The sequence below is a fragment of the Zingiber officinale genome, chromosome 11A, assembly GCF_018446385.1.
Source record: "Zingiber officinale cultivar Zhangliang chromosome 11A, Zo_v1.1, whole genome shotgun sequence".
Classification (NCBI taxonomy): Eukaryota; Viridiplantae; Streptophyta; class Magnoliopsida; order Zingiberales; family Zingiberaceae; genus Zingiber; species Zingiber officinale.
The window spans coordinates 624,357-645,100 of record NC_056006.1 but is presented as its reverse complement, the minus strand read 5'-3'; the positions used below and the strand labels follow the sequence as shown (position 1 = coordinate 645,100).

The following is a 20,744-nucleotide window of genomic DNA, read 5'->3' as shown; positions in this document are numbered from 1 at the left end:
AAAGTCTTTATTCAAAATTCGGCTGGGATATTATACTCAGCCTGAAGATCAATAATTTTATACAATTCCGTATCCAGTCTTAACTAAGATCATTCATCCTCGGGGAGATACAAAGCATACCGGATGTTACTTAAGGAAGAATCCATCAAGACAAGGCTTAACTCTAAAAGATGAACAAGGGATTTTTTAATAAAGTTTATATTTAGCAATCAAAAGCATTTCAGGAAGGGGTATGCTTAAATTGTGTTATTTAGAAATTAAATTAGGAATCACAAACGGAACTTAACATTATTTATTCCAAATTTAACTTATCTGTTCTTAGAGGTTTAGACTTGGATCGCAAACGATACTTAACATTATTGATCCAAATCCACCCATGTTACAAATTCAATTAAATATTAATTTCAAAAATCGGCTTTCAAGTTAAACATGGCAAGGCACTAGACCTTCTTGGGTATGGGAGCATCCACCACTGTCTAGACAAAGGCTTTCAATGAAATCTAATATTTAATTTCATTATATAACCCTAGGTTTAACCAAAAGGAACAATCAAAACACAAATTCGAAAAAAAAAACACAAACTCGAATCACAAATTTGAAACCTAGAATCATATGCCTCTTGTGTTTGGTATTTCAAAAACTATACAAAGAAAACTAATATGATGAGGAATAGAATTACTAGTTATGGGGTTTAGGGTTTAGGGTTTAGGGTTTAGGGTCTAGGGTCTAGGGTCTAGGGTCTAGGGTTTACGGTTAACTGTTATCGGTTAACTGTTAACTATTATCTGTTAAGAGTTATCGGTTTGGTGTTAACGGTTTCGTGTTAAAGGTTACTGGTTAACGGTTAACTGTTATCGGTTAAGAGTTATCGACTTCGTGCTAATGGTTACCGGTTAACGGTTATCGATTAACGGTTATCGGTTATGTTTAACGGTTAATTATTAACGGTTAACGATTATCGGTTACCGTTTAACGATTATCGGTTATGTTTTAAGGGTTACTTATTAACGGTTAACGATTATAGGTTACCGTTTACCGGTTATCGGTTACAGGTTATCGGTTAACTGGTAATGGTTATCGGTTAAGGGTTGTCGGTTAAGTGTTTCCGGTTAACGATTATCGGTTAACATTTGTCAGTTAAGTGTTACCGGTTAACGGTTAACGGTTATCACTTATCTGTTATCAGTAAATAGTAAACGGTTAACGGTTAGTGGTTAACGTTTACGTATTTAGGAGTAAGGGTTTAGGGTTTCCATTTAAGGCTTAACGGTTAATAGTTATGTGTTAACGGTTAACATTTAACCTTAAACGTTTAATGATTACGTGTTAACGGTTAACAGTTAGCAGTTAACGTTTATCTTTTAAGGAGGGTTAAGGGTTACAGGTTAAGGGTTAACGGTTAAGTGTTAACAGTTTTAAGTTACCAGTTAATGTTTACCTTTTAACGGTTTAGTGTTAATGATTAACGGTTATCAGTTAACATTTACCTGTTAACAGTTAAGGGTTACGATTTAACGGTTAACGGTTAATGGTTTACGGTTAACTGTTTACGGTTATCAGTTATGTGTTAAGGGTTATGGGTTAGGGGTTATGGGTTATGGGTTTAGGTTTTAGGGTTAATGGGTTTTTGTTTACGATTACCGGTTAAGGGTTTAGGGTTAAAGGTTAAGGCTTAATAGTTAAGGTTTATAGGTTAAGGGTTTAAGGGTTAACGGGTTTTTCTTTACAATTACCAATTAACAAATATTGTTTCCGGGTTACCGGTTAAGGGTTTAGTGTTAAAGGGTTAAGGCTTAACAGTTAAGGTTTATAAGTTAAGGGTTTAAGGGTTACGGATTAAGGGTTGTAGGGTCTAAGGTTTTAAGGGTTTAAAGGTGTAACAACTAAGGGCTAAGGGCAAAGAGCTAAGGGCTAAGACCAAAGAGCTAAGGGCAAATAGATAAGGGCAAATAGCTAAGGGCTAATGCCTTTAGGGCTTATGGCTAAATGGACTAAATGTGCTTAATGGCCTCAATGGGTATAATTAGCTAAAGTGCCTAAATGTCCTTAATGATCTAATTGTGTTAAGCGGGTTAAATTTGGTAAATGGTCTCTTTGGCCTAAATGGGTTAACTGTCCTGAATTGGCTTTGGCCTACATTGACTTTGTGCTCACTGAGCTTTGTGCTAAATTGCATGCTATCCAAAATCAGCTTTGTCCAAATTGGACTCGTTAGGGGTAAAGGATAAAACATTGTAACAAATAATTGAACATAATCCGAGGAAAAAGATAAAGGACATTAATCGTGAACTTATCATATAGGAACGTATCGTATCATTTTGCATAGGAACGTAACATATCATATTATATCATCACACTTTGTAGTATTATAGATCGTCTCGTCAAGTATTATAGATCATATAGGAATGTATTGTATCGTAGAGGAACGTATCGTATTGTTTTTCATAGGAACGTATCATATCATATTACATCGTCACGCTTCGTAGTATCGTACCATTTCATATCGTATTGTATGGAGTTTATGACAACCACTTGTTTTATATTTTTTTTAAACCATAACCTAACATACCACTACACCATGTCACATAAAATAACATAATAACATATGACATAACACAAAACAACACAGCACTTCATAACATAACGGCACATCACATAACAAAACATAACATAACATGAACTAACCAGATTACGATAGCATCAACAAACAAACCATAACACAGAAAAACCTACCACAGTACAATACTACGGATCATATATGGTAGCATATCATACGATTGAAGAGCGAGAGCCGACATTTAGGGACGTGCTGCATGATCATAACAACTCTTCGCCAAGCGGATGCAATCCATCCAGTACAGTGTCTCCATATTGGGATCGCGTTCGACCAACACATCCCTCACCGTAAGCTGTAATCGAACCCCCGCCCCCAATGTGATCATGCCTCGGAGTCGCACTAACTTCCCCAGCTCAACAGTCGCAGCCTCCCTGAGAGCAATCTCTGTCTCCACTTCAGCAGCGAGGCCCAAATCGGAATGGCCAATGATGTCGAGGATGCAATGAATGCATCCGGTCCCATCATCGACAACGAACCTTAGATAGTCCTCGGTGCGCTCCTTGCTTACCACGACACCAACCGTCTCTACTCGCCAAACTTGCATACCTCTCCTAAAAAAGGTAGGAGCATAGTTGTAACAACCCACCTTTCTTACTACTACTCTCTAAGGGCGATCATTACCTAACTACTACTCTACTTACTGATGTCACTAACGCTATTATTAACATTAGTTAGATTTATCACGGCCCAGAGGAATTCCTACAGAACAATTTCGGCAGAGTCTCCCCTGTACCGGTGACCAAATCTATAATACAAACAATATATACGCAACCACAGGCGGCTGGAACACATTTTTCACCACCACGCAGTAATAAAATCACACTATAATCAACGAAAACTAGTCTAGCAATAAGAACTAAACATAACTCCAAGAGTAGGACATGATAAGCTACAAATACGAATCAAACTCAATCACAATCTCACAAAACTTCATAACAGTATTTAAGAAGAGAACTAAAACATAAACTCTAAAAAGATAGGTCCTGAAGGTTTGCTAGCAAACTCTGGATCTCTCCATAGTCCAGTCATCACACACCTTCATCACCACCACCACCCTGTCGCCTCCCTTTCATATCTTTTATCTGCAGTAGGAGGAAAGAAAATAAAATTATAAGCGAAACGCTTAGTTAGTACTAATCTATCTCACAAAAACTCGAAGTGCATAAAAGTAATGCAACAATACTAAATCTGAAATGTTAAAAGGAAAGTTGCATGTACTCATGGTATACAGAAATAAAGCTGAATACTAAACATGCTCACTAACTGACAGGAAAATAATGAAACTACTACTGTAGGCTTAGAATTAAAGAACTAAACCTCTATTGATTCTAAGCCTAATACTCGTTTCATTTTTCTTACATCTTTATACTAGAAATTAATCTTTTAATTTCTCTTTCACTTTCTTCTTCTTTTTCTTCTTACTTTTCTTTTCTATGGGCCCAGGCTTAGTACCATCTTTGTTTTGCGCGCTCTCTAATAGTGACTGAGGTAGCGAGCCTCTAGTCCTATGAGGTAAAGACTTTGGTCTTACCAGGGCCAAGACCTCGGAATTAGTCACCTGGATTTGTTTAACGACAACCTCGGAAGTCGAGTACTAGCCTCTTACTTTAATTTACTTGTTATCTCTTTTTAACTAGACTTTAGTCTTTTTCTTTACTCATGCTTCTTATAATCCTTTATTGGAGCATATTAGAATCCTATAGATATATCTAACAAGTATAGGATTACAACTAACCAAGCATGCTATATAAAAATAACATAAGGGAAGCAGATCTGAACTCTCTAAGCATGTTATAAAACAAAGCAAAGGAAAGCAAATCTGAACTTACTAATCATGCTATAAAATAAAGCAAAAGAAAGCAACTTTGAACTTACCAATCATGTTATAAAATAGAGCAAAATCAATCACTAAAATACTGGATAGGGTAGCAAAATAAGCTAACTCTGAATTGTTATAACAAGGTTGTTCTTGCCTTTAAAACAGCAATAAACAATCTATCCAAACATACTAGTATACTAAGTTGTGCATGCTCATAATTTGAGTTCACATGCTTCAATTAAGGGATTAACAAAGAGAAACCAAACTAAAATGCCGAAACTACAACAGGAAAAGCCTAATCTGCTGCTTTAATTCATTGAAGAACAAATCTGAAATGTTATAAATGCATGCTGTCCATGCTTGTAAGAATAGCAGGAAATAGATACTGATATGATAAAAGGCAAGGCTGCTCACGCTACTATATCAACGACAAGGACTAAATCTGAAATGCTACAAGGTGTAGTTCGTACTTGTAAAATGCTCAGAACTAACAAGGTAAATCTGAAATGGCACGCTAAACACCAAGTTGTACATACAAGTTTAAGCAAGATCATAACTCAGAAAACAGCCGATCATGCTTGCTGGATAGCAAGAGTTTCACAAAAAAACTGCAATGCAAGGGGGTTGTTCGACCATGGTAAGGCAGTAACAAGAAAGACTAATTTGATATGCTAACTTTAGGGGCTGCTCTTCTCATTGTAGCAAGGAAAAAGAAAAAAAACATGAACAAATCTAAAACCAAGATTCATGGCAGCATGCTCCGAACCTAGAGAAGGAAAACAGGAATTCAGAATTGAAATGCTGGAAATTAGGGTTGATCAGGCTTATTGAGTTAGCACAGGAAAGTCTAAATAGTAAGCTCAAGGATTTGCTACTAGCAACCAAAATACTACACATACCCATTCATTGCAGTGACAAAAAACAATCCTACATGCTTAACCTAAATCATTCATCTTCTTCCTTTAAGACTCACGGCAGAGAGCCCAAAAGGACCAAAAATCTCTACAACATGCTTTGAATTCAAAATGAACAAAGAACCCGAAACCAGCAAGGTCCGCCGGAAGAAAGCCTTCGCCGGCTGCCGGAGGGAGGAAACCTAACTCGGCTTTGATTTCGCCCAAGCACAAAAACGCCGCTCGCGTCGGGAGGAAGAGGAGAAAGGAACGAGAGTTTTCGGCGAGAAAGGGAAAACCTAATCCCTTTATAACTAGGGTTTTTTTTCATCTAACTACTGGTTAAGTATTATTCACTCTTTCCTTAATTAACACCGACCGCTAGCCCAGTTGGTCAGCCTGCTTTTAACCAAATCGAAGGATCTCGGCTTCAATCCCTTAGCCGCGCATTCTTTTTTTTCCATTTATTTTAAGTGTTCCAACTATAACTTAAATAAATTCACTTCCCTTCTTAATTACAAAACAACCGCAGACCAGGTGGTTGGCTGGGTTTGGCTGAGGTTCAGCTCGGGTCGAGGTTGTGGGTTCGAACCTTGGCTTGGACAATTTTTTTGAGCTAAACTTCTTTCGTTTTGTAAAAATAGCAAACGACCTCCAAAAATTGCGTAAAAATACTCCAAAAATTTCTAAAAATCTCTAGAATATTTTAAAAGCATTTCTAAATATTTTTAAGGATATTTAGAACTCGAAATAGGGAAAATTGTGTCATTACAATTCCCCATACCTTATAAAAAGTTCGTCCTCGAACTTAGAATAACTTTGGACATTTCAGTCTCATACTGTCCTCACGTTCCCAAGTGACTTCCTCGTGCTTCTGGTTCTACCAGATGACCTTCACTAGTGGCACTTCCTTGTTTCTTAATCTCTTGACTGCTCTGTCCACTATCTATGTAGGTCTGCTCTGTAGCTAAGATCCTCTTGGATCTGCACTATCTGAGGCTGAATCACTTGGCCAGGATCGTGGAGACACTTCTTTAACATGGAGACATGGAATACATTATGTATTGCTGACATGTCTTGTGGTAAGTCCAGCTTGTAAGCTACTTTCCAAATCCTCTCTATGATCAGGTAAGGTCCTACATAGCGAGGACTTAATTTGCCCTTCTTGCCAAATCTCATCACTCCCTTCATAGGAGCGACCTTGAGGAAGACTGAATCCCCTACTTGGAACTCCAATGGCCTATGGCATGTGTCAGCATAACTCTTCTGTCTGCTGTGGGCAGTCTCAATTCTTTGTCTGATTTTCTGGATCACCTGAGTAGTCTCATCTATCAGCTCTATCTGAACGCCCAGCTCTACTTCCATTTCTTTTCTCTCACCTACTTCTTGCAAGCAAAGGGGTGATCTGCACTTCCTGCCATACAGTGCCTCATATGGTGCCATCTTGATGGTCACCTGATAACTATTGTTGTAGGCAAACTCAGCTAAGCATAGATACTTGCACCAACTTCCCTTGAAATCCAGCGCACAAGCTCTGAGCATATCTTCTAAAATCTGATTTACTCGCTCTGTCTGTCCATCAGTCTGAGGATGGAAAGCTGTGCTGAACTTGAGTTTGGTGCCTAGTGCATTCTGAACGCATTCCCAAAAGTGTGAGGTGAAGCGCCCATCTCTATCAGAAACGATAGATTTAGGAACTCCATGAAGTCTGATCACCTCCTTAACGTATAGTTGTGTCAACTACTCTATAGAGGGGGACACCTTGATGGCTAGGAAATGGGCAGACTTAGTCAATCTGTCCACTACTACCCATAATACGTCATATCCATTTGTAGTTCTTGGAAGACCTGTTATGAAGTCCATGGATATATCTTCCCACTTCCACTCTAGTATTGGAAGGGGTTGCAGAACTCCTCCTGGTCTCTGGTGTTCTGCTTTGACTCTCTGGCATGTCAGGCAGGTACTGACATATTTAGCAACGTCTCTTTTGAGTCCTGACCACCAGAACCTCTGTTTCACATCTTGGTACATCTTGGTAGAACCAGGATGCATGGAGTATGGTGTGCTATGAGCTTCTTCTAAAATCTTCTTTCTCAGTTCTTCATCATTGGGCACACAAATGCGACTTCCCTGATAAAGAATCACGCCATCTCACTCAAACTCGATTTGTCTTCTTCCGTATCCCTCGCTTGATCTTCCGAATGTCCGGATCTTCACTTTGCTTTCTCAGTATGTCCTCAAGCAAGGTAGACTCTAAGGTCAATGCAGAGCTATCCATAAATAATTTCAAGTCAATCGACAACTCATCTGCAGGTGCAAGGCTAATGATGACGAGATATCGGGATGCGGACTTTACTTAGTCGTTGCCACTTTGTTAGCTTTGCTGGGTGGTAGAGGATTTCATAGTCGTAATCTTTGACCAACTCGACCCATCTACTGTCTCATGTTTAAGTCCTTTTGAATGAAGAAGTACTTAAGACTCTGATGATCTGTGAAGATTCTACACTGAACTCCATACAAATAATGTCGTCAGAGTTTCAGTGCAAAAACCACAGCTGCCAGCTCAAGATCGTGAGTGGGATAGTTCTTCTCGTAGTCTTTGAGTTGTCTGGAAGCATAGGCTATGACTTTTCCTTCTTGCATGAGTACAGCTCCTAAGCCCATCTTGGAAGCATCACTGTAGATGTCAAAACTCTTGTCACTAGCTGGAACAGTCAGAATGAGAGCACTGGTCAGTCTCTTCTTCAGCTCTTGGAAACTCTGCTCACATTTGTCTAACCACTCAAGCTTCTTATTCTTTCTGGTTAAGGCCGTTAGTGGAGAAGCTATCCTGGAAAAGTCCTCCACGAATTTCCTGTAGTACCCAGCTAAACCAAGAAAGCTTCTGATCTCCCTAGCGTTCTTGGGTCTACTCCAGTTGTTGACCGCTTCTATTTTGGCTGGATCTACTTGAATACCTTCTTTAGAAATAATGTGACCTCAAAACGCCACCTGATTTAACCAGAACTCGCACTTTGAGAATTTAGCATAAAGCTGTCTTTTGCTAAAGGGTCTGCAGGACCATTCTCAAGTGCGTGTCATGCTCCTCTGGGGTTCTTGAATAGACTAGAATGTCGTCGATGAATACTATGACAAATTTGTCAAGATATTCTCTGAACACTCTATTCATTAAGTCCATGAAAACTGCTGGTGCATTAGTCACACCAAAAGGCATGACTACAAATTTGTAGTGTCCAGATCTGGTCCTGGAAACTATTCTGGGTGTGTCTCTTTCTTTCACCTTCAGCTGATGGTACCCAGAGCGCAGGTCTATCTTTGAGAATACTGTTGCCCCTCTCAGCTGATCAAATAAGTCGTCGATCCTGGGAAGGGGGTACTTGTTCTTGATCGTCACTTAATTCAGAGCTCTGTAATCTATGCACATCCGCATAGATCCATCTTTCCTCTTGACAAACAACACAGGAGCTCCCCAAGGTGAGTGACTAGGGCGAATGGAGCCTTTGTCAAGTAACTCCTGTAGTTGTGCTTGTAACTCTTTCAACTCTGCTGGAGACATGCGATACGGAGCTTTTGAAATTTGGGCTGGCGTCAGGAACCAATTCAATTTCAAACTCCACTTCTCTGTTGGGAGGTAGTCCAGGTAGCCCTTCTGGAAATACCTTTGGATACTCACAGACTACCCGAACATCTTCCTGCTTGGGTCTTTCTTGTTATCTTTGTCCTTCCAGTTCTGATTACTTGACTGGGGTCTCTGTTTCCCCACTGTCTTGTCTTCTATCTTGACTGGCTTGTGTTGCGCTCGTTGTGCTGTGATGTTGTTCAGATAGTGCTCACTAATACCCTGCTAACCAGCTCTTCACCAATCTGTGGTCGGTGAATTCCATTACTCATATTAAGTGCTATTTCTGGTCTCAACCTTCGGAGCATCAGTCTGACTCGTTCTTTCATTGTACTTACTAACTCTAGGCAAAGGCGAGCTAGCCTGTTGAATCTTTTGACCGCTTCTTCTACTGGTAGGTCACCTTGTCTGAATTCTATAAGCTCTTCATAATGTTTATAGGTGATCTGTTGACGGAAGAATTCTTTGTAAAACTCTATCTCGAAGTCAACATAGCTCATCTGGTTGACTGCTCTCTTACTCTTAACTCGCTCCCACTACATACAAGCATCTCCAGATAGGCAGAAAGAGGCACACTTAACCTTCTCGACTTCTGGCCAGTCAAGAAGCTCCATTGTGCTCTCTAGTGTCTTGAACCAAGCCTGGGCATCCCAAGGCTCAGTCGTGCCTGAGAAGCTTTCTGGTTTCAGCTTTAGCCACTGGATGAGGTACGCTTCTTGTCTTTTAGATGCTGTGGCGACTTCCAGGGCAGCTGATGGGACTTCAGTCACCACTGGGGTCTCCACATTAATGGCTGGGGGAGTGGGAGGAGCTGGCTTCTGATTGGTCATTAGATTGGCAATCACTTGCTGTTGAACGCTACTTGTCTCTGAAGTTGGGTAACAACTTCAGAGAGATTGGGCTCAGTTGATCTAAGCTCTTCGTTCTCCTGATCTTGGTTCTCAGTATGAACGGTACGGGGACGTCCTCTTCTTGACATCTAATTATGCAGAGGAAAAGGCTTGATAGCTTCTCTAACCCTTCTAATCATACTTATATATGAATATAGAAAAGGGAAACAAAATCTTCTATCTTACTTAAGCATTCAAAAACAAATACTCTATACTGCAGTTAATACTAAGAAAAGCATAATAAAGAAAGAATTTAAATACTTTCTTACTTGGAGACGGCAAGGCTGATGCTGATGTGTGTGTGATGCTGGAGAATGGAACACTGCTCTGATACCAACTGTAACAACCCACCCATCTTACTACTACTCTCTAAGAGCGACCGTTACCTAACTACTACTCTACTTACTGATGTCACTAACGCTATTATTAACATCAGTTAGATTTATCACGGCCCAGAGGAATTCCTACCGAAAAATTTCGGCAGAGTCTCCCCTGTACCGGTGACCAAATCCATAATACAAACAATATATACGCAGCCACAGGCGGCTGGAACACATTTTTCACAACCACGCAGTAATAAAATCACACTATAATCAACGAAAACTAGTCTAGCAATAAGAACTAAACATAACTCCAAGAGTAGGACATGATAAGCTACAAATACGAATCAAACTCAATCACAATCTCACAAAACTTCATAACAGTATTTAAGAAGAGAACTAAAACACAAACTCTAAACATATAGGTCCTGAAGGTTTGCTAGCAAACTCTGGATCTCTCCATAGTCCAGTCATCACACACCTTCATCGCCACCACCACCCTGTCGCCTCCCTTTCATATCTTTTATCTGCAGTAGGAGGAAAGAAAATAAAACTATAAGCGAAACGCTTAGTAAGTACTAATCTATCTCACAAAAACTCAAAGTGCATAAAAGTAATGCAACAATACTAAATCTGAAATGCTAAAAGGAAAGCTGCATGTACTCATGGTATACAGAAATAAAGCTGAATACTAAACATGCTCACTAACTGATAGGAAAATAATGAAACTACTACTGTAGGCTTAGAATTAAAGAACTAAACCTCTATTGATTCTAAGCCTAATACCCGTTTCATTTTTCTTACATCTTTATACTAGAAATTAATCTTTTAATTTCTCTTTCACTTTCTTCTTCTTTTTCTTCTTTCTTTTCTTTTCTTTGGGCCCAGACTTAGTACCATCTTTGTTTTGCGCGCTCTCTAATAGTGACTGAGGTAGCGAGCCTCTAGTCCTATGAGGTAAAGACCTTGGTCTTACCAGGGCCAAGACCTCAGAATTGGTCACCTGGATTTGTTTAATGACAACCTCGTAAGACGGGTACTAGCCTCTTACTTTAATTTACTTGTTATCTCTTTTTAACTAGACTTTAGTCTTTTTCTTTACTCATGCTTCTTATAATCCTTTATTGGAGCCTATTAGAATCCTATAGATATATCTAACAAGTATAGGATTACAACTAACCAAGCATGCTATATAAAAATAACATAAGGGAAGCAGATCTGAACTCTCTAAGCATGTTATAAAACAAAGCAAAGGAAAGCAAATCTGAACTTACTAATCATGCTATAAAATAAAGCAAAAGAAAGCAACTTTGAACTTACCAATCATGCTATAAAATAGAGCAAAATCAATCACTAAAATGCTGGATAGGGTAGCAAAATAAGCTAACTCTGAATTGTTATAACAAGGTTGTTCTTGCCTTTAAAACAACAATAAACAATCTATCCAAACATACTAGTATACTAAGTTGTGCATGCTCATAATTTGAGTTCACATGCTTCAATTAAGGGATTAACAAAGAGAAACCAAACTAAAATGCCGAAACTACAACAGGAAAAGCCAAATCTGCTGCTTTAATTCATTGAAGAACAAATTTGAAATGCTTTAAATGCATGCTGACCATGCTTGTAAGAATAGCAAGAAATAGATACTGATATGATAAAAGGCAAGGTTGCTCACGCTACTAAATCAACGACAAGGACTAAATCTGAAATGCTACAAGGTGTAGTTCGTACTTGTAAAATGCTCAGAACTAACAAGGTAAATCTGAAATGGCACGCTAAACACCAAGTTGTACATACAAGTTTAAGCAAGATCATAACTCAGAAAACAGCCGATCATGCTTGCTAGATAGCAAGAGTTTCACAAAAAGACTGCAATGCAAGGGGGTTGTTCGACCATGGTAAGGCAGTAACAAGAAAGACTAATTTGATTTGCTAACTTTAGGGGTTGCTCTTCTCATTGCAGCAAGGAAAAAGAAAAAAAACATGAACAAATCTAAAACCAAGATTCATGGCAGCATGCTCCGAACCTAGAGAAGGAAAACAGGAATTCAGAATTGAAATGCTGGAAATTAGGGTTGATCAGGCTTATTGAGTTAGCACAGGAAATTCTAAACAGTAAGCTCAAGGATTTGCTACTGGCAACCAAAATACTACACATACCCATTCATTGCAGTGACCAAAAACAATCCTACATGCTTAACCTAAATCATTCATCTTCTTCCTTTAAGACTCACGGCAGAGAGCCCAAAAGGACCCAAAATCTCTACAACATGCTTTGAATTCAAAATGAACAAAGAATCCGATTTCTCAATCTTAACATACTGTGCTCGTATAAAGGAGAGGTCGAACTTGCTGTGCAGCCAAATACTAAAAGTCTAGGGTTCATGCTAGGCCTCGGAATCAAAGGGAGAATCAAAAAGAAAACCCGAAACAACTCCTACCGCAGGTGAGTAGTACTTACTCCTTGTTCTTGCACTTACAACCGAAGAAAGGCAGCTAGGGATCGGGTAAAGCTTGAGATTTCGGCGTTCTCCTTGTGTCCACGCATTCTCTTCGACGGGAGGTTCGAAACCAGCAAGGTCCGCCGAAAGAAAGCCTTCACCGGCTACCAGAGGGAGGAAACCTAACTCGGCTTCGATTTCGCCCAAGCACAGAAACGCCGCTCGCGTCGGGAGGAAGAGGAGAAAGGAACGAAAGTTTTCGGCGAGAAAGGGAAAACCTAATCCCTTTATAACTAGGGTTTTTTTTCATCTAACTACTGCTTAAGTATTATTCACTCTTTCCTTAATTTACACCGGCCGCTAGCCCAGTTGGTCAGCCGGCTTTTAACCGAATCGAACGATCTCGGCTTCAATCCCTCAGCCGCGCATTCTTTTTTTCCTTTTATTTTAAGTGTTCCAACTATAGCTTAAATAAATTCACTTCCCTTCTTAATTACAAAACAACCGCAGACTAGTTGGTTGGTTGGGTTCGGCTGAGGTTCGGGTCGGGTCGAGGTTGTGGGTTCAAACCTTGGCTTGGATAATTTTTTTGAGCTAAACTTCTTTCATTTTGTAAAAATATCAAACGACCTCCAAAAATTACGTAAAAATACTCCAAAAATTTCTAAAAATCTCTAGAATATTTTAAAAGCATTTCTAAATATTTTTAAGGATATTTAGATCTCGAAATAGGGAAAATTGGGTCATTACAATAGTTTGGGGGGTTGTGGACAGTGAGGGAGAGGAAGTCTCTTGCTATAAGCTTGACATGTACGGCTCAAAAAACATTCATCTTGTTGAAGATGAGATTGACGGTGGACAAGGGGAATTTTTGGGTGGAGAAGGCAGGTTGAGGTTGAGGGTGAGAAATTAAGAAGAGAGAGAGAGAGAGCAAAGGGTGAAGGTACAAGATGAGACATGACAAGACGAGACAGGACAGGACAATACAAGACATGACATGACGAGGCAATACAACAATGGCTGCGACACGACGGGACATGATGAGACACTGCACCCGACACGAGATGACGGTGCACTGTATGCGACATAACGGGACCCTACATATATGCAACCCTACACAACGAGACACTCCAGGCGACATGATGGGACAATGCACGTGGGGCGACACGACACAACGGGACACTGCATGCAACAAGACACGACGCGACATAGCCAGATGACACGACGGGATAACAAGACGAGATGACCCTGCACACACCAATATTGCAATTGATCGGACGATAATGACATGATATGACGACACGAAGAGGTTAGGTTAAATTTAAATAAATAATTTTATTTTATATATGTTAAGATTGATTAATAATTGAATCAATAATTAATTAATCATTCTTTTTATACTGTCGGGTCCGTCGTAAACTATTTCCGACATCTCCCTTCGCCATCTCCGTCTCCGTCAAAAATCATCGTCTAGAGCCCTTCCGAAGAGGCCGAACAATAACAATATTATATAGTTAAACTTTATATATAAAAATTTATATATATTATCATATATATATAACTATAAATTAATAAAGAGAATAAAAAAATAAAGAAAAAAAATGAGCGGGAAGGAAGAGAAGGGGTCAAAAAAAAAAAAATTAATTCTTCTCCTCCCTCCCTCCTCCCTCCTACACTCACCAGCGAGCGTACGCCCATGCATGCATGAATGCATGAGCGGAAAAAGATAATATATAAATATATATATATATATATATATATATATATATATATATATATATATATATATATATTCTATTGTCTTCCCACTCTCTCCTATTTAATTTGACCCTTTGTCATAACCCTAGCCTTAATCAATCATAACACTATCTATATATGCCCTACCCACTCCACGATACGATACGAGACGATAATAGACGAGACGATACTTAACGAGTTGAGATGAGACAAAGTGAGATGAGAAGAGGTGAGATGAGACGAGAATATACGAGAGTATACTCTCTACTGTCTATACTCTCTACTGCCTATTCTATTTTTTTGCCTCATCACATATATTAACAATGTCTCAGATAAGATAAAATAATATTTAATAACCCACCATAACATTACATAACCTTATAAATTGACATAAGATCACACGAGATGTCTTCCCAACACATAACATGAAATTAAATACCATACCGTACGATACAAGCATCGGCCAAACGCCGGACATAGCATCACTTAGCATAATATAGGCATAACACATGCTTTGTTTAGCGTCTATATTTGTCTCATGCATCCCAGGATATGGAGGGGTTCGACATTCGGACCTTCTTCGACCATAACTGAACAACTAATAAGCTGTAGTGTCCCATCCGGACTCAATCCGATCTTCCCTAAGAATCTGACCTGCTTCCGCACCTCTACTAATTCGGCCTGCCATATTGCAATTTCGCACCTCACGACTGATTCGGGATGTTGATGGAGGAAATGGATGCAATTGAAGTTGTCGCTGCCATCGTAGAGACGGAAGATCAGAGTCTCATCGGTCCGCTGCATACTTACCACTCTCCCCACAATCTCAATCAGTGTCACCGGAATACCTGTCCGGGTGGTGAACGACGGAGGAGAGTTTGGTTCGGTGTGTATGGAAAGGGCCAGAAAATCATTTGCCCGAATTTTCCTAAATGCGGGTACGTTTCAGTTCCTGTTGGCCATGTTTAGGGTTAGTTAGCACTGGTGGGGGTTGTGGGAAATTAACACAGTGATGAATAAGATGAAGATTAAGAAGAAGAACAAGAAGAAGAAGACGAAGATTAAGTCGAAGAGAAGAAATGAGAGGCTAGGGTGAAGAAGAAGTAGAAGAAGAGGAAGAGGAAGCAGGGGAGCGACACGAGGGTGAAGGTCGCAATGGGAATGGAGGGATCTTTATAATTGTGCATGAATGAATGAGGAGTGGAAATCACCGAAGAGAAAAAAAAAATTTAAAATCAAAGTTCATTATGCCTGCTGCAGACGAGGTAACACAACGGGAAGAAGCACGCAAGGAGACACGACGTGACTGGCCAAGCACCGAAAGGTGACGCGATGGCACAAGGACGGGAGGGGACACGATGTGACGCCTCCTGTCTGCATCAAACAGTTGACGTGACGCGACGAGCATGCACCACGACTCGACCGTTCAGCAAACAAAGGACATGTTACATGTGACGCCACGAGCACACTAACATGGGACACGACGCAACGGCACCAGCACGGGCACCGAAAGGTGACGCGACGACACAATCACGCGAGGGGACACGACGTGACATGACCTGTCATAAGCATACACGTGACGTGACGGTACAAGCAAGCAACGCGACTAGACGCGACGCGACGCGACCGTTCAGCATCGGGCAGGTGACACGTGACGGCACACGAATAGGGGACACGACTCGACGCAGCCTGTATACAGCCAGCCGACGGGTAAAGAACCAAATATACCAGAGGTGAACTTCAGAAAGTGTACCAGAGGTGAACTGTGCTTTTCGTAATACAAACTATAGTTCCGTCTATAATAACTGCTATTAAAATCTTGGATCGGCATATTTTAAAATGGTAGGGGCTGTTGCATTGCTACAGTCATTGAAGAGTTGGAGTAAACAAATATTGTTAAATAGTGCTAATTATCTTTTGACAGTTTGCTTTGCTGACAGTGTATTGGTGGTTTTAGGGTTTGAATTCAACTTTGACATTCCATGGCAGAATAGAATTTCTTGAACATCATGAATCGTTGCTTGCAATCACTGTCACATTTGTGGGTGGGTGGGTTAAAGAGGGTGTGCCCATTGATCCGATGCACGAGGCAAGAAGCTTATGGGAGAACCTAACCTAACCTAACCTAACCTACACAATATAGTATAGTTGGAGATGTTCATTTATCAATTTGAGATAATAAGAAGCTGAGTGGATTGATGGATGTGGCTTTTGTTTGCAAAGAAAGAAGCTCGAGTGCCGTTTTTTTAGCTTCGATATAGCTCCTACCTACTTTTCCACCGTTGACTGCATTGCTCATCATGAACCTAGCAGCAGTTTTGGGTGGCAAAAAGGTTCAGAGTCAAAAGGTTTGGAGTCCTTCCACAAGCTTATACTGGTACTGTATGATCACCATTCGATTAAGAACATTGTTGTATTGAATGGTTTTTTTTTTGGACAGACCTTCAATAAAATCAAGCTTCTGGGTTTAGGGTGCCATCGACTGGACTCTCAGAATCTGGTAAATTATCTGCTACTTGTATCACAAAAGCGAGAAGGAATATGTCATAGTAGAATGAGTTTAAATGAAAATGAGTTTAAATTGTAACCTACCTACCTACGATGAATGCAACATTAATTAATGAATGTGTCATAGTACAATGAATTTAAAATTTTTTCAAAAAACCCTAAACAATACATTCTTTATGAATTCTGAATTATTAATGTGTCCGCTGCAAAGTTCACGAATTATAGTCCCGTTGTAAATTTAACCGACTTCTGCTACTACAATAATGCAAACTAACGTCGACCGTTTAGGTTAAATGAAATTAAATGAATATATATATATATATATATATATATATATATATATATATATATATATATATATATATATATATATATTAAGAATTTAATAAATAAATAATTAAAATTTAATTTTTTTCAAAAAAAAACAAACAAACGTTTAGGTTTGTTTTTAAAGAAAAAAAAATTAAAAACATGAGGTAAAAATGGAATAAGAAAAGAATAAAAAATTATTAAAAATGTGTGAGTGGCAGAGAGAAAGGGAGGAGAGAGGGTGTACGTTTAATTGCGTATATTTTTGCCGGGGCATCGGAATTAGGATCCGTCAGCGGCGACGCGTAGAGGGGGCCGAGGGCCACAGGGTGGTTGTTTGGGTGTCGGGGTGATTCGGGCGTCCGTCATGCCGTAACGGATAAAAACGCCTTGTGGCAACTTCAAACGGCCATAACTTGGCCGTTTAAAGTCGAAATAGAGCGTATGAGTACTCGAAACGTCCGGAATTCAGAGACCTACATTTCATCGCACAGCCCAAAGGGCTATCCAATGCACCCAAGCTTTGACGCCAAAAATAACCGTTTGGTCCTCCGAAAAGGGCCTCAAAGTAAAATATGGCCCTCGTTTTTCTCCCGGACCCCTCCTCCGACATGCAGGCCCACCGTCATATCCTCCTCTCCGTGACGACCCGCCACGTCTTTTTTCATCCCCAAACGGCTATCGATCGCAATCAAACTTCGTACCCCATATTTACCGTTAGGCACTACATAAAGGACCCGGATGTAACTTTAATTTTAAATTTTCAACCGGACTTCACCTCCAACATGCAGTCCCACCGTCGTGTCCTCCTCTTCGCCACCTACCACCACATCCTATTTTCGTCTCCTTCCGACCTCTTTTCTCCGATCACGCAAAACGGACTCGTGTTATTTTTATACCGTCGGGTTCGTCGTAAAAATTTTCCGACATCTCCCTTCGCCGTCTCCGTCAAAATCCGTCGTCTCGACTACTTCCGAAGCGCCAGAAGATTAATCCTATTATATATATATATATATATATATATAATATAATTATAAATAAAGAATGAAAAAAAAATAGTAAGAACGAGCGGGAAAGCGAACGGACGGACGGCCGGTAAAAAATTTTTTTTTTCCCTTTTCTTTTATTTCCTTTCTACTCGCCTTATAACTTTGGACCCGGAACTCATAATGTAAATCCGTCTGCGCCAACGCGTAGAGGAGATGGAGGGCTACGAAATCCACCTCGCGGGCATTCTCAAAAGGGGGAGGATCCCCAGTCCAAAGTAGAATAAACACTCTCCTATTATATATATATATATATATATATATGGCATTATATATAGTGAATCAAATAAATGAAAAATAAAAAAAAAAGAGCGGGAATCCTGTACACGGCAGAGAGTGGGTGAGAGAAAGAGAGAGGGAGGGGGAGAGAGAGAGGAGGAGGAGGAGGAGGAGAGGGGAGGAAGGGAGAGAGAGAGAGAGGGGATTAAATTTTTTTCCCCAGTTTTTTTCCTTTCCTTTTCTTTTCTTTCCCATACCAAGTATCCGAAAAAATTACTACCAACTACTACTTACTGCATACTACCTCCTACTACTACATGTTTTAAAAAAAAAAAAACTAGCGGGAAAGCGCACAGACAGGACGACGGTAAAAAAAAAAATTATTAAATACTTTTTTCCCCTTTTCTTTTATTTCCTTTCTACTCGCCTTATAACTTTTGACCCGGAACTCATAATGTAGATCCGTCTTCGCCAACGCGTAGAGGAGATGGAGGGCTACGAAAGCCACATCGGGGGAATTCTCCATCTCAAAATAGGGATGGTCCCCGGTCCAAAGCAAAATAAACACCCTCTGGGTCTCCAGTCCAGGCCGACTACAAAAATTCATCTCTCGCCGCCGGTTTAACCTCAGTCATTATTTGATATGTTCTAACATGCAAGCAAAAGTTAGAGACGTAAATTAGCGGGAAATTATTTATTGGCCCTATTGATTTTTTGGCAATGATCGGAAGATAAAGATAAAGAGTGTTATATTATACTGAGTTAGAAATTAATGAATTATTGGACCTAATGACTGATTGATTGATTGATTGATTGATTGATTGAGAAAGAGGATGGATGATTGAAAATTTAGTCAATCATTGAGGGAGAGGAGGAGGAGGAGAGGAGAGGAGAGCGGGAAATTATAAGGCAATCATTGACTGGCTGACAATAATCGAGAGACAGAGACATGTGAGCGGGAAACAATCATTTACTGAGAATAATTGATAATCATTGAGATATGAAGGTGTTAGCGGGAAGTAATCATTGGCAATAATTGAGAGACAGAGACTTGTGATCGGAAACAATCATTGATAATAATTGAGATAAGGGTAAATAAACAAACTTCGGGCAACTTCAAACGGTCATTGCCAATGATTGAGAGAGAGTGAGAGAAGTGTGAGAGAGAGGTGTGAGCGGGAAATAATCATTGCCAATGATTGAGAGAGTGTGAGGGAAAGAGATATAAAGAGATGTGAGTGGAAAAAAATCATTGCCAATGATTACCAATGATTGAGATATATAGTGAGAGAGAGAGAGAGTTATTAGCGGGAAACTATCATTGCCAATGATTGAGAGACAGAGAGAGAGAGAGAGAGATAAGTTTATGATGCAAACAATCTTTACTGCTTACTTCCTACTGCCTACTGCTTACTTCCTACTGCCTACTACCTAACGCATACTACTACCTACCTACTACTTCATACTACCTACTACTGCCTACTGCTTCGTGCTGCCTACTGTCTGCTGCTACTGCCTACTGCCTAATGCTTACTGATTGCTACTTCCTACCACTTGTTGTTGCTTACTTACTGCCTATTTATATGCCTGCCTGCCTACCTGCCTATTTATCTGCCTGCTTGTTTATCTGCCTGCCTATTTATCTGCCTGCCTGTTTATATGCTAGCTTATTTATCTGCATGCCTGCCTCCCTGTTTATCTCTCTGCCTATTTATCTGCCTTTCTGCCTACCTATTTATCTGTCTGCCTATTTATCTGCCTTTCTGCTTGCCTATTTATCTGTCTGCCTATTTATCTGCCTACCTGTTTATTTTCCTACTTGTTTATCTGCCTGCCTATTTATCTGCCTGCCTGCCTACCTGACTGCCTCCCTGTTTATCTGTCTGCCTATTTATCTGCCTTTCTGCCTGCCTATTTTTCTGCCTATCTGCCTGCCTATTTATCTACATGTCTGTTTACTTGCATGTATGTTTACTTGTATGTCTGTTTACTTGCATGTCTGTTTATCTGCATGTCTGCTTATCTGCTTGCCTGTTTATCTGTTTGCCTGTTTATCTGCCTGCCTATTTATCTGCCTACCTATTTATCTGCCTGCATGTCTGCCTATTTATCTATTTATCTACCTGCCTATTTATCTATTTATCTGCTTGCCTATATATCTGCCTGCCTGCCTATTTATCTGTCTGCATGCCTATCTATCTTCCTGCTTGCCTATCTATCTTCATGCCTAAGTTCCGTCTATAGTTCCGTCTATAAGAACTGCTATTAAAATCTAGGATCGGCATATATTTAAATGGTAGGGGTTGTTGCATTGCTACAGTCG

At 39.9% G+C, this 20,744-nt stretch overlaps 1 protein-coding gene and 1 long non-coding RNA gene across 3 annotated transcripts; both read right to left on the bottom strand.

Annotated features, from left to right (window-relative positions):
* Positions 1 to 2,798: 2,798 nt before the first annotated feature.
* LOC122032785 (CST complex subunit STN1-like) lies at positions 2,799 to 3,161 on the bottom strand. Its single transcript, XM_042592094.1, has one exon. The coding sequence runs from the start codon at positions 3,159 to 3,161 to the stop codon at positions 2,799 to 2,801; it is 363 nt and encodes a 120-aa protein (XP_042448028.1).
* Positions 3,162 to 3,670: 509 nt separating this feature from the next.
* Positions 3,671 to 12,891, bottom strand: LOC122032771. 2 transcript variants are annotated; one of them, XR_006126223.1, is made up of 3 exons: positions 12,623 to 12,881; positions 10,571 to 10,685; positions 3,671 to 3,699 (listed from the first exon to the last, which is right to left on the bottom strand). It is a non-coding gene; the product is annotated as an uncharacterized LOC122032771 (long non-coding RNA). The 2 variants fall into 2 exon arrangements; XR_006126222.1 differs by lacking the exon at positions 3,671 to 3,699 and having other exon boundaries at positions 12,623 to 12,891.
* Positions 12,892 to 20,744: the final 7,853 nt, after the last annotated feature.

Coding starts and splice junctions, on each gene's coding strand:
- LOC122032785 (XM_042592094.1), bottom strand. CDS start 3,161: ATGCAAGTTTGGCGAGTAGAGACGGTTGGTGTCGTGGTAAGCAAGGAG.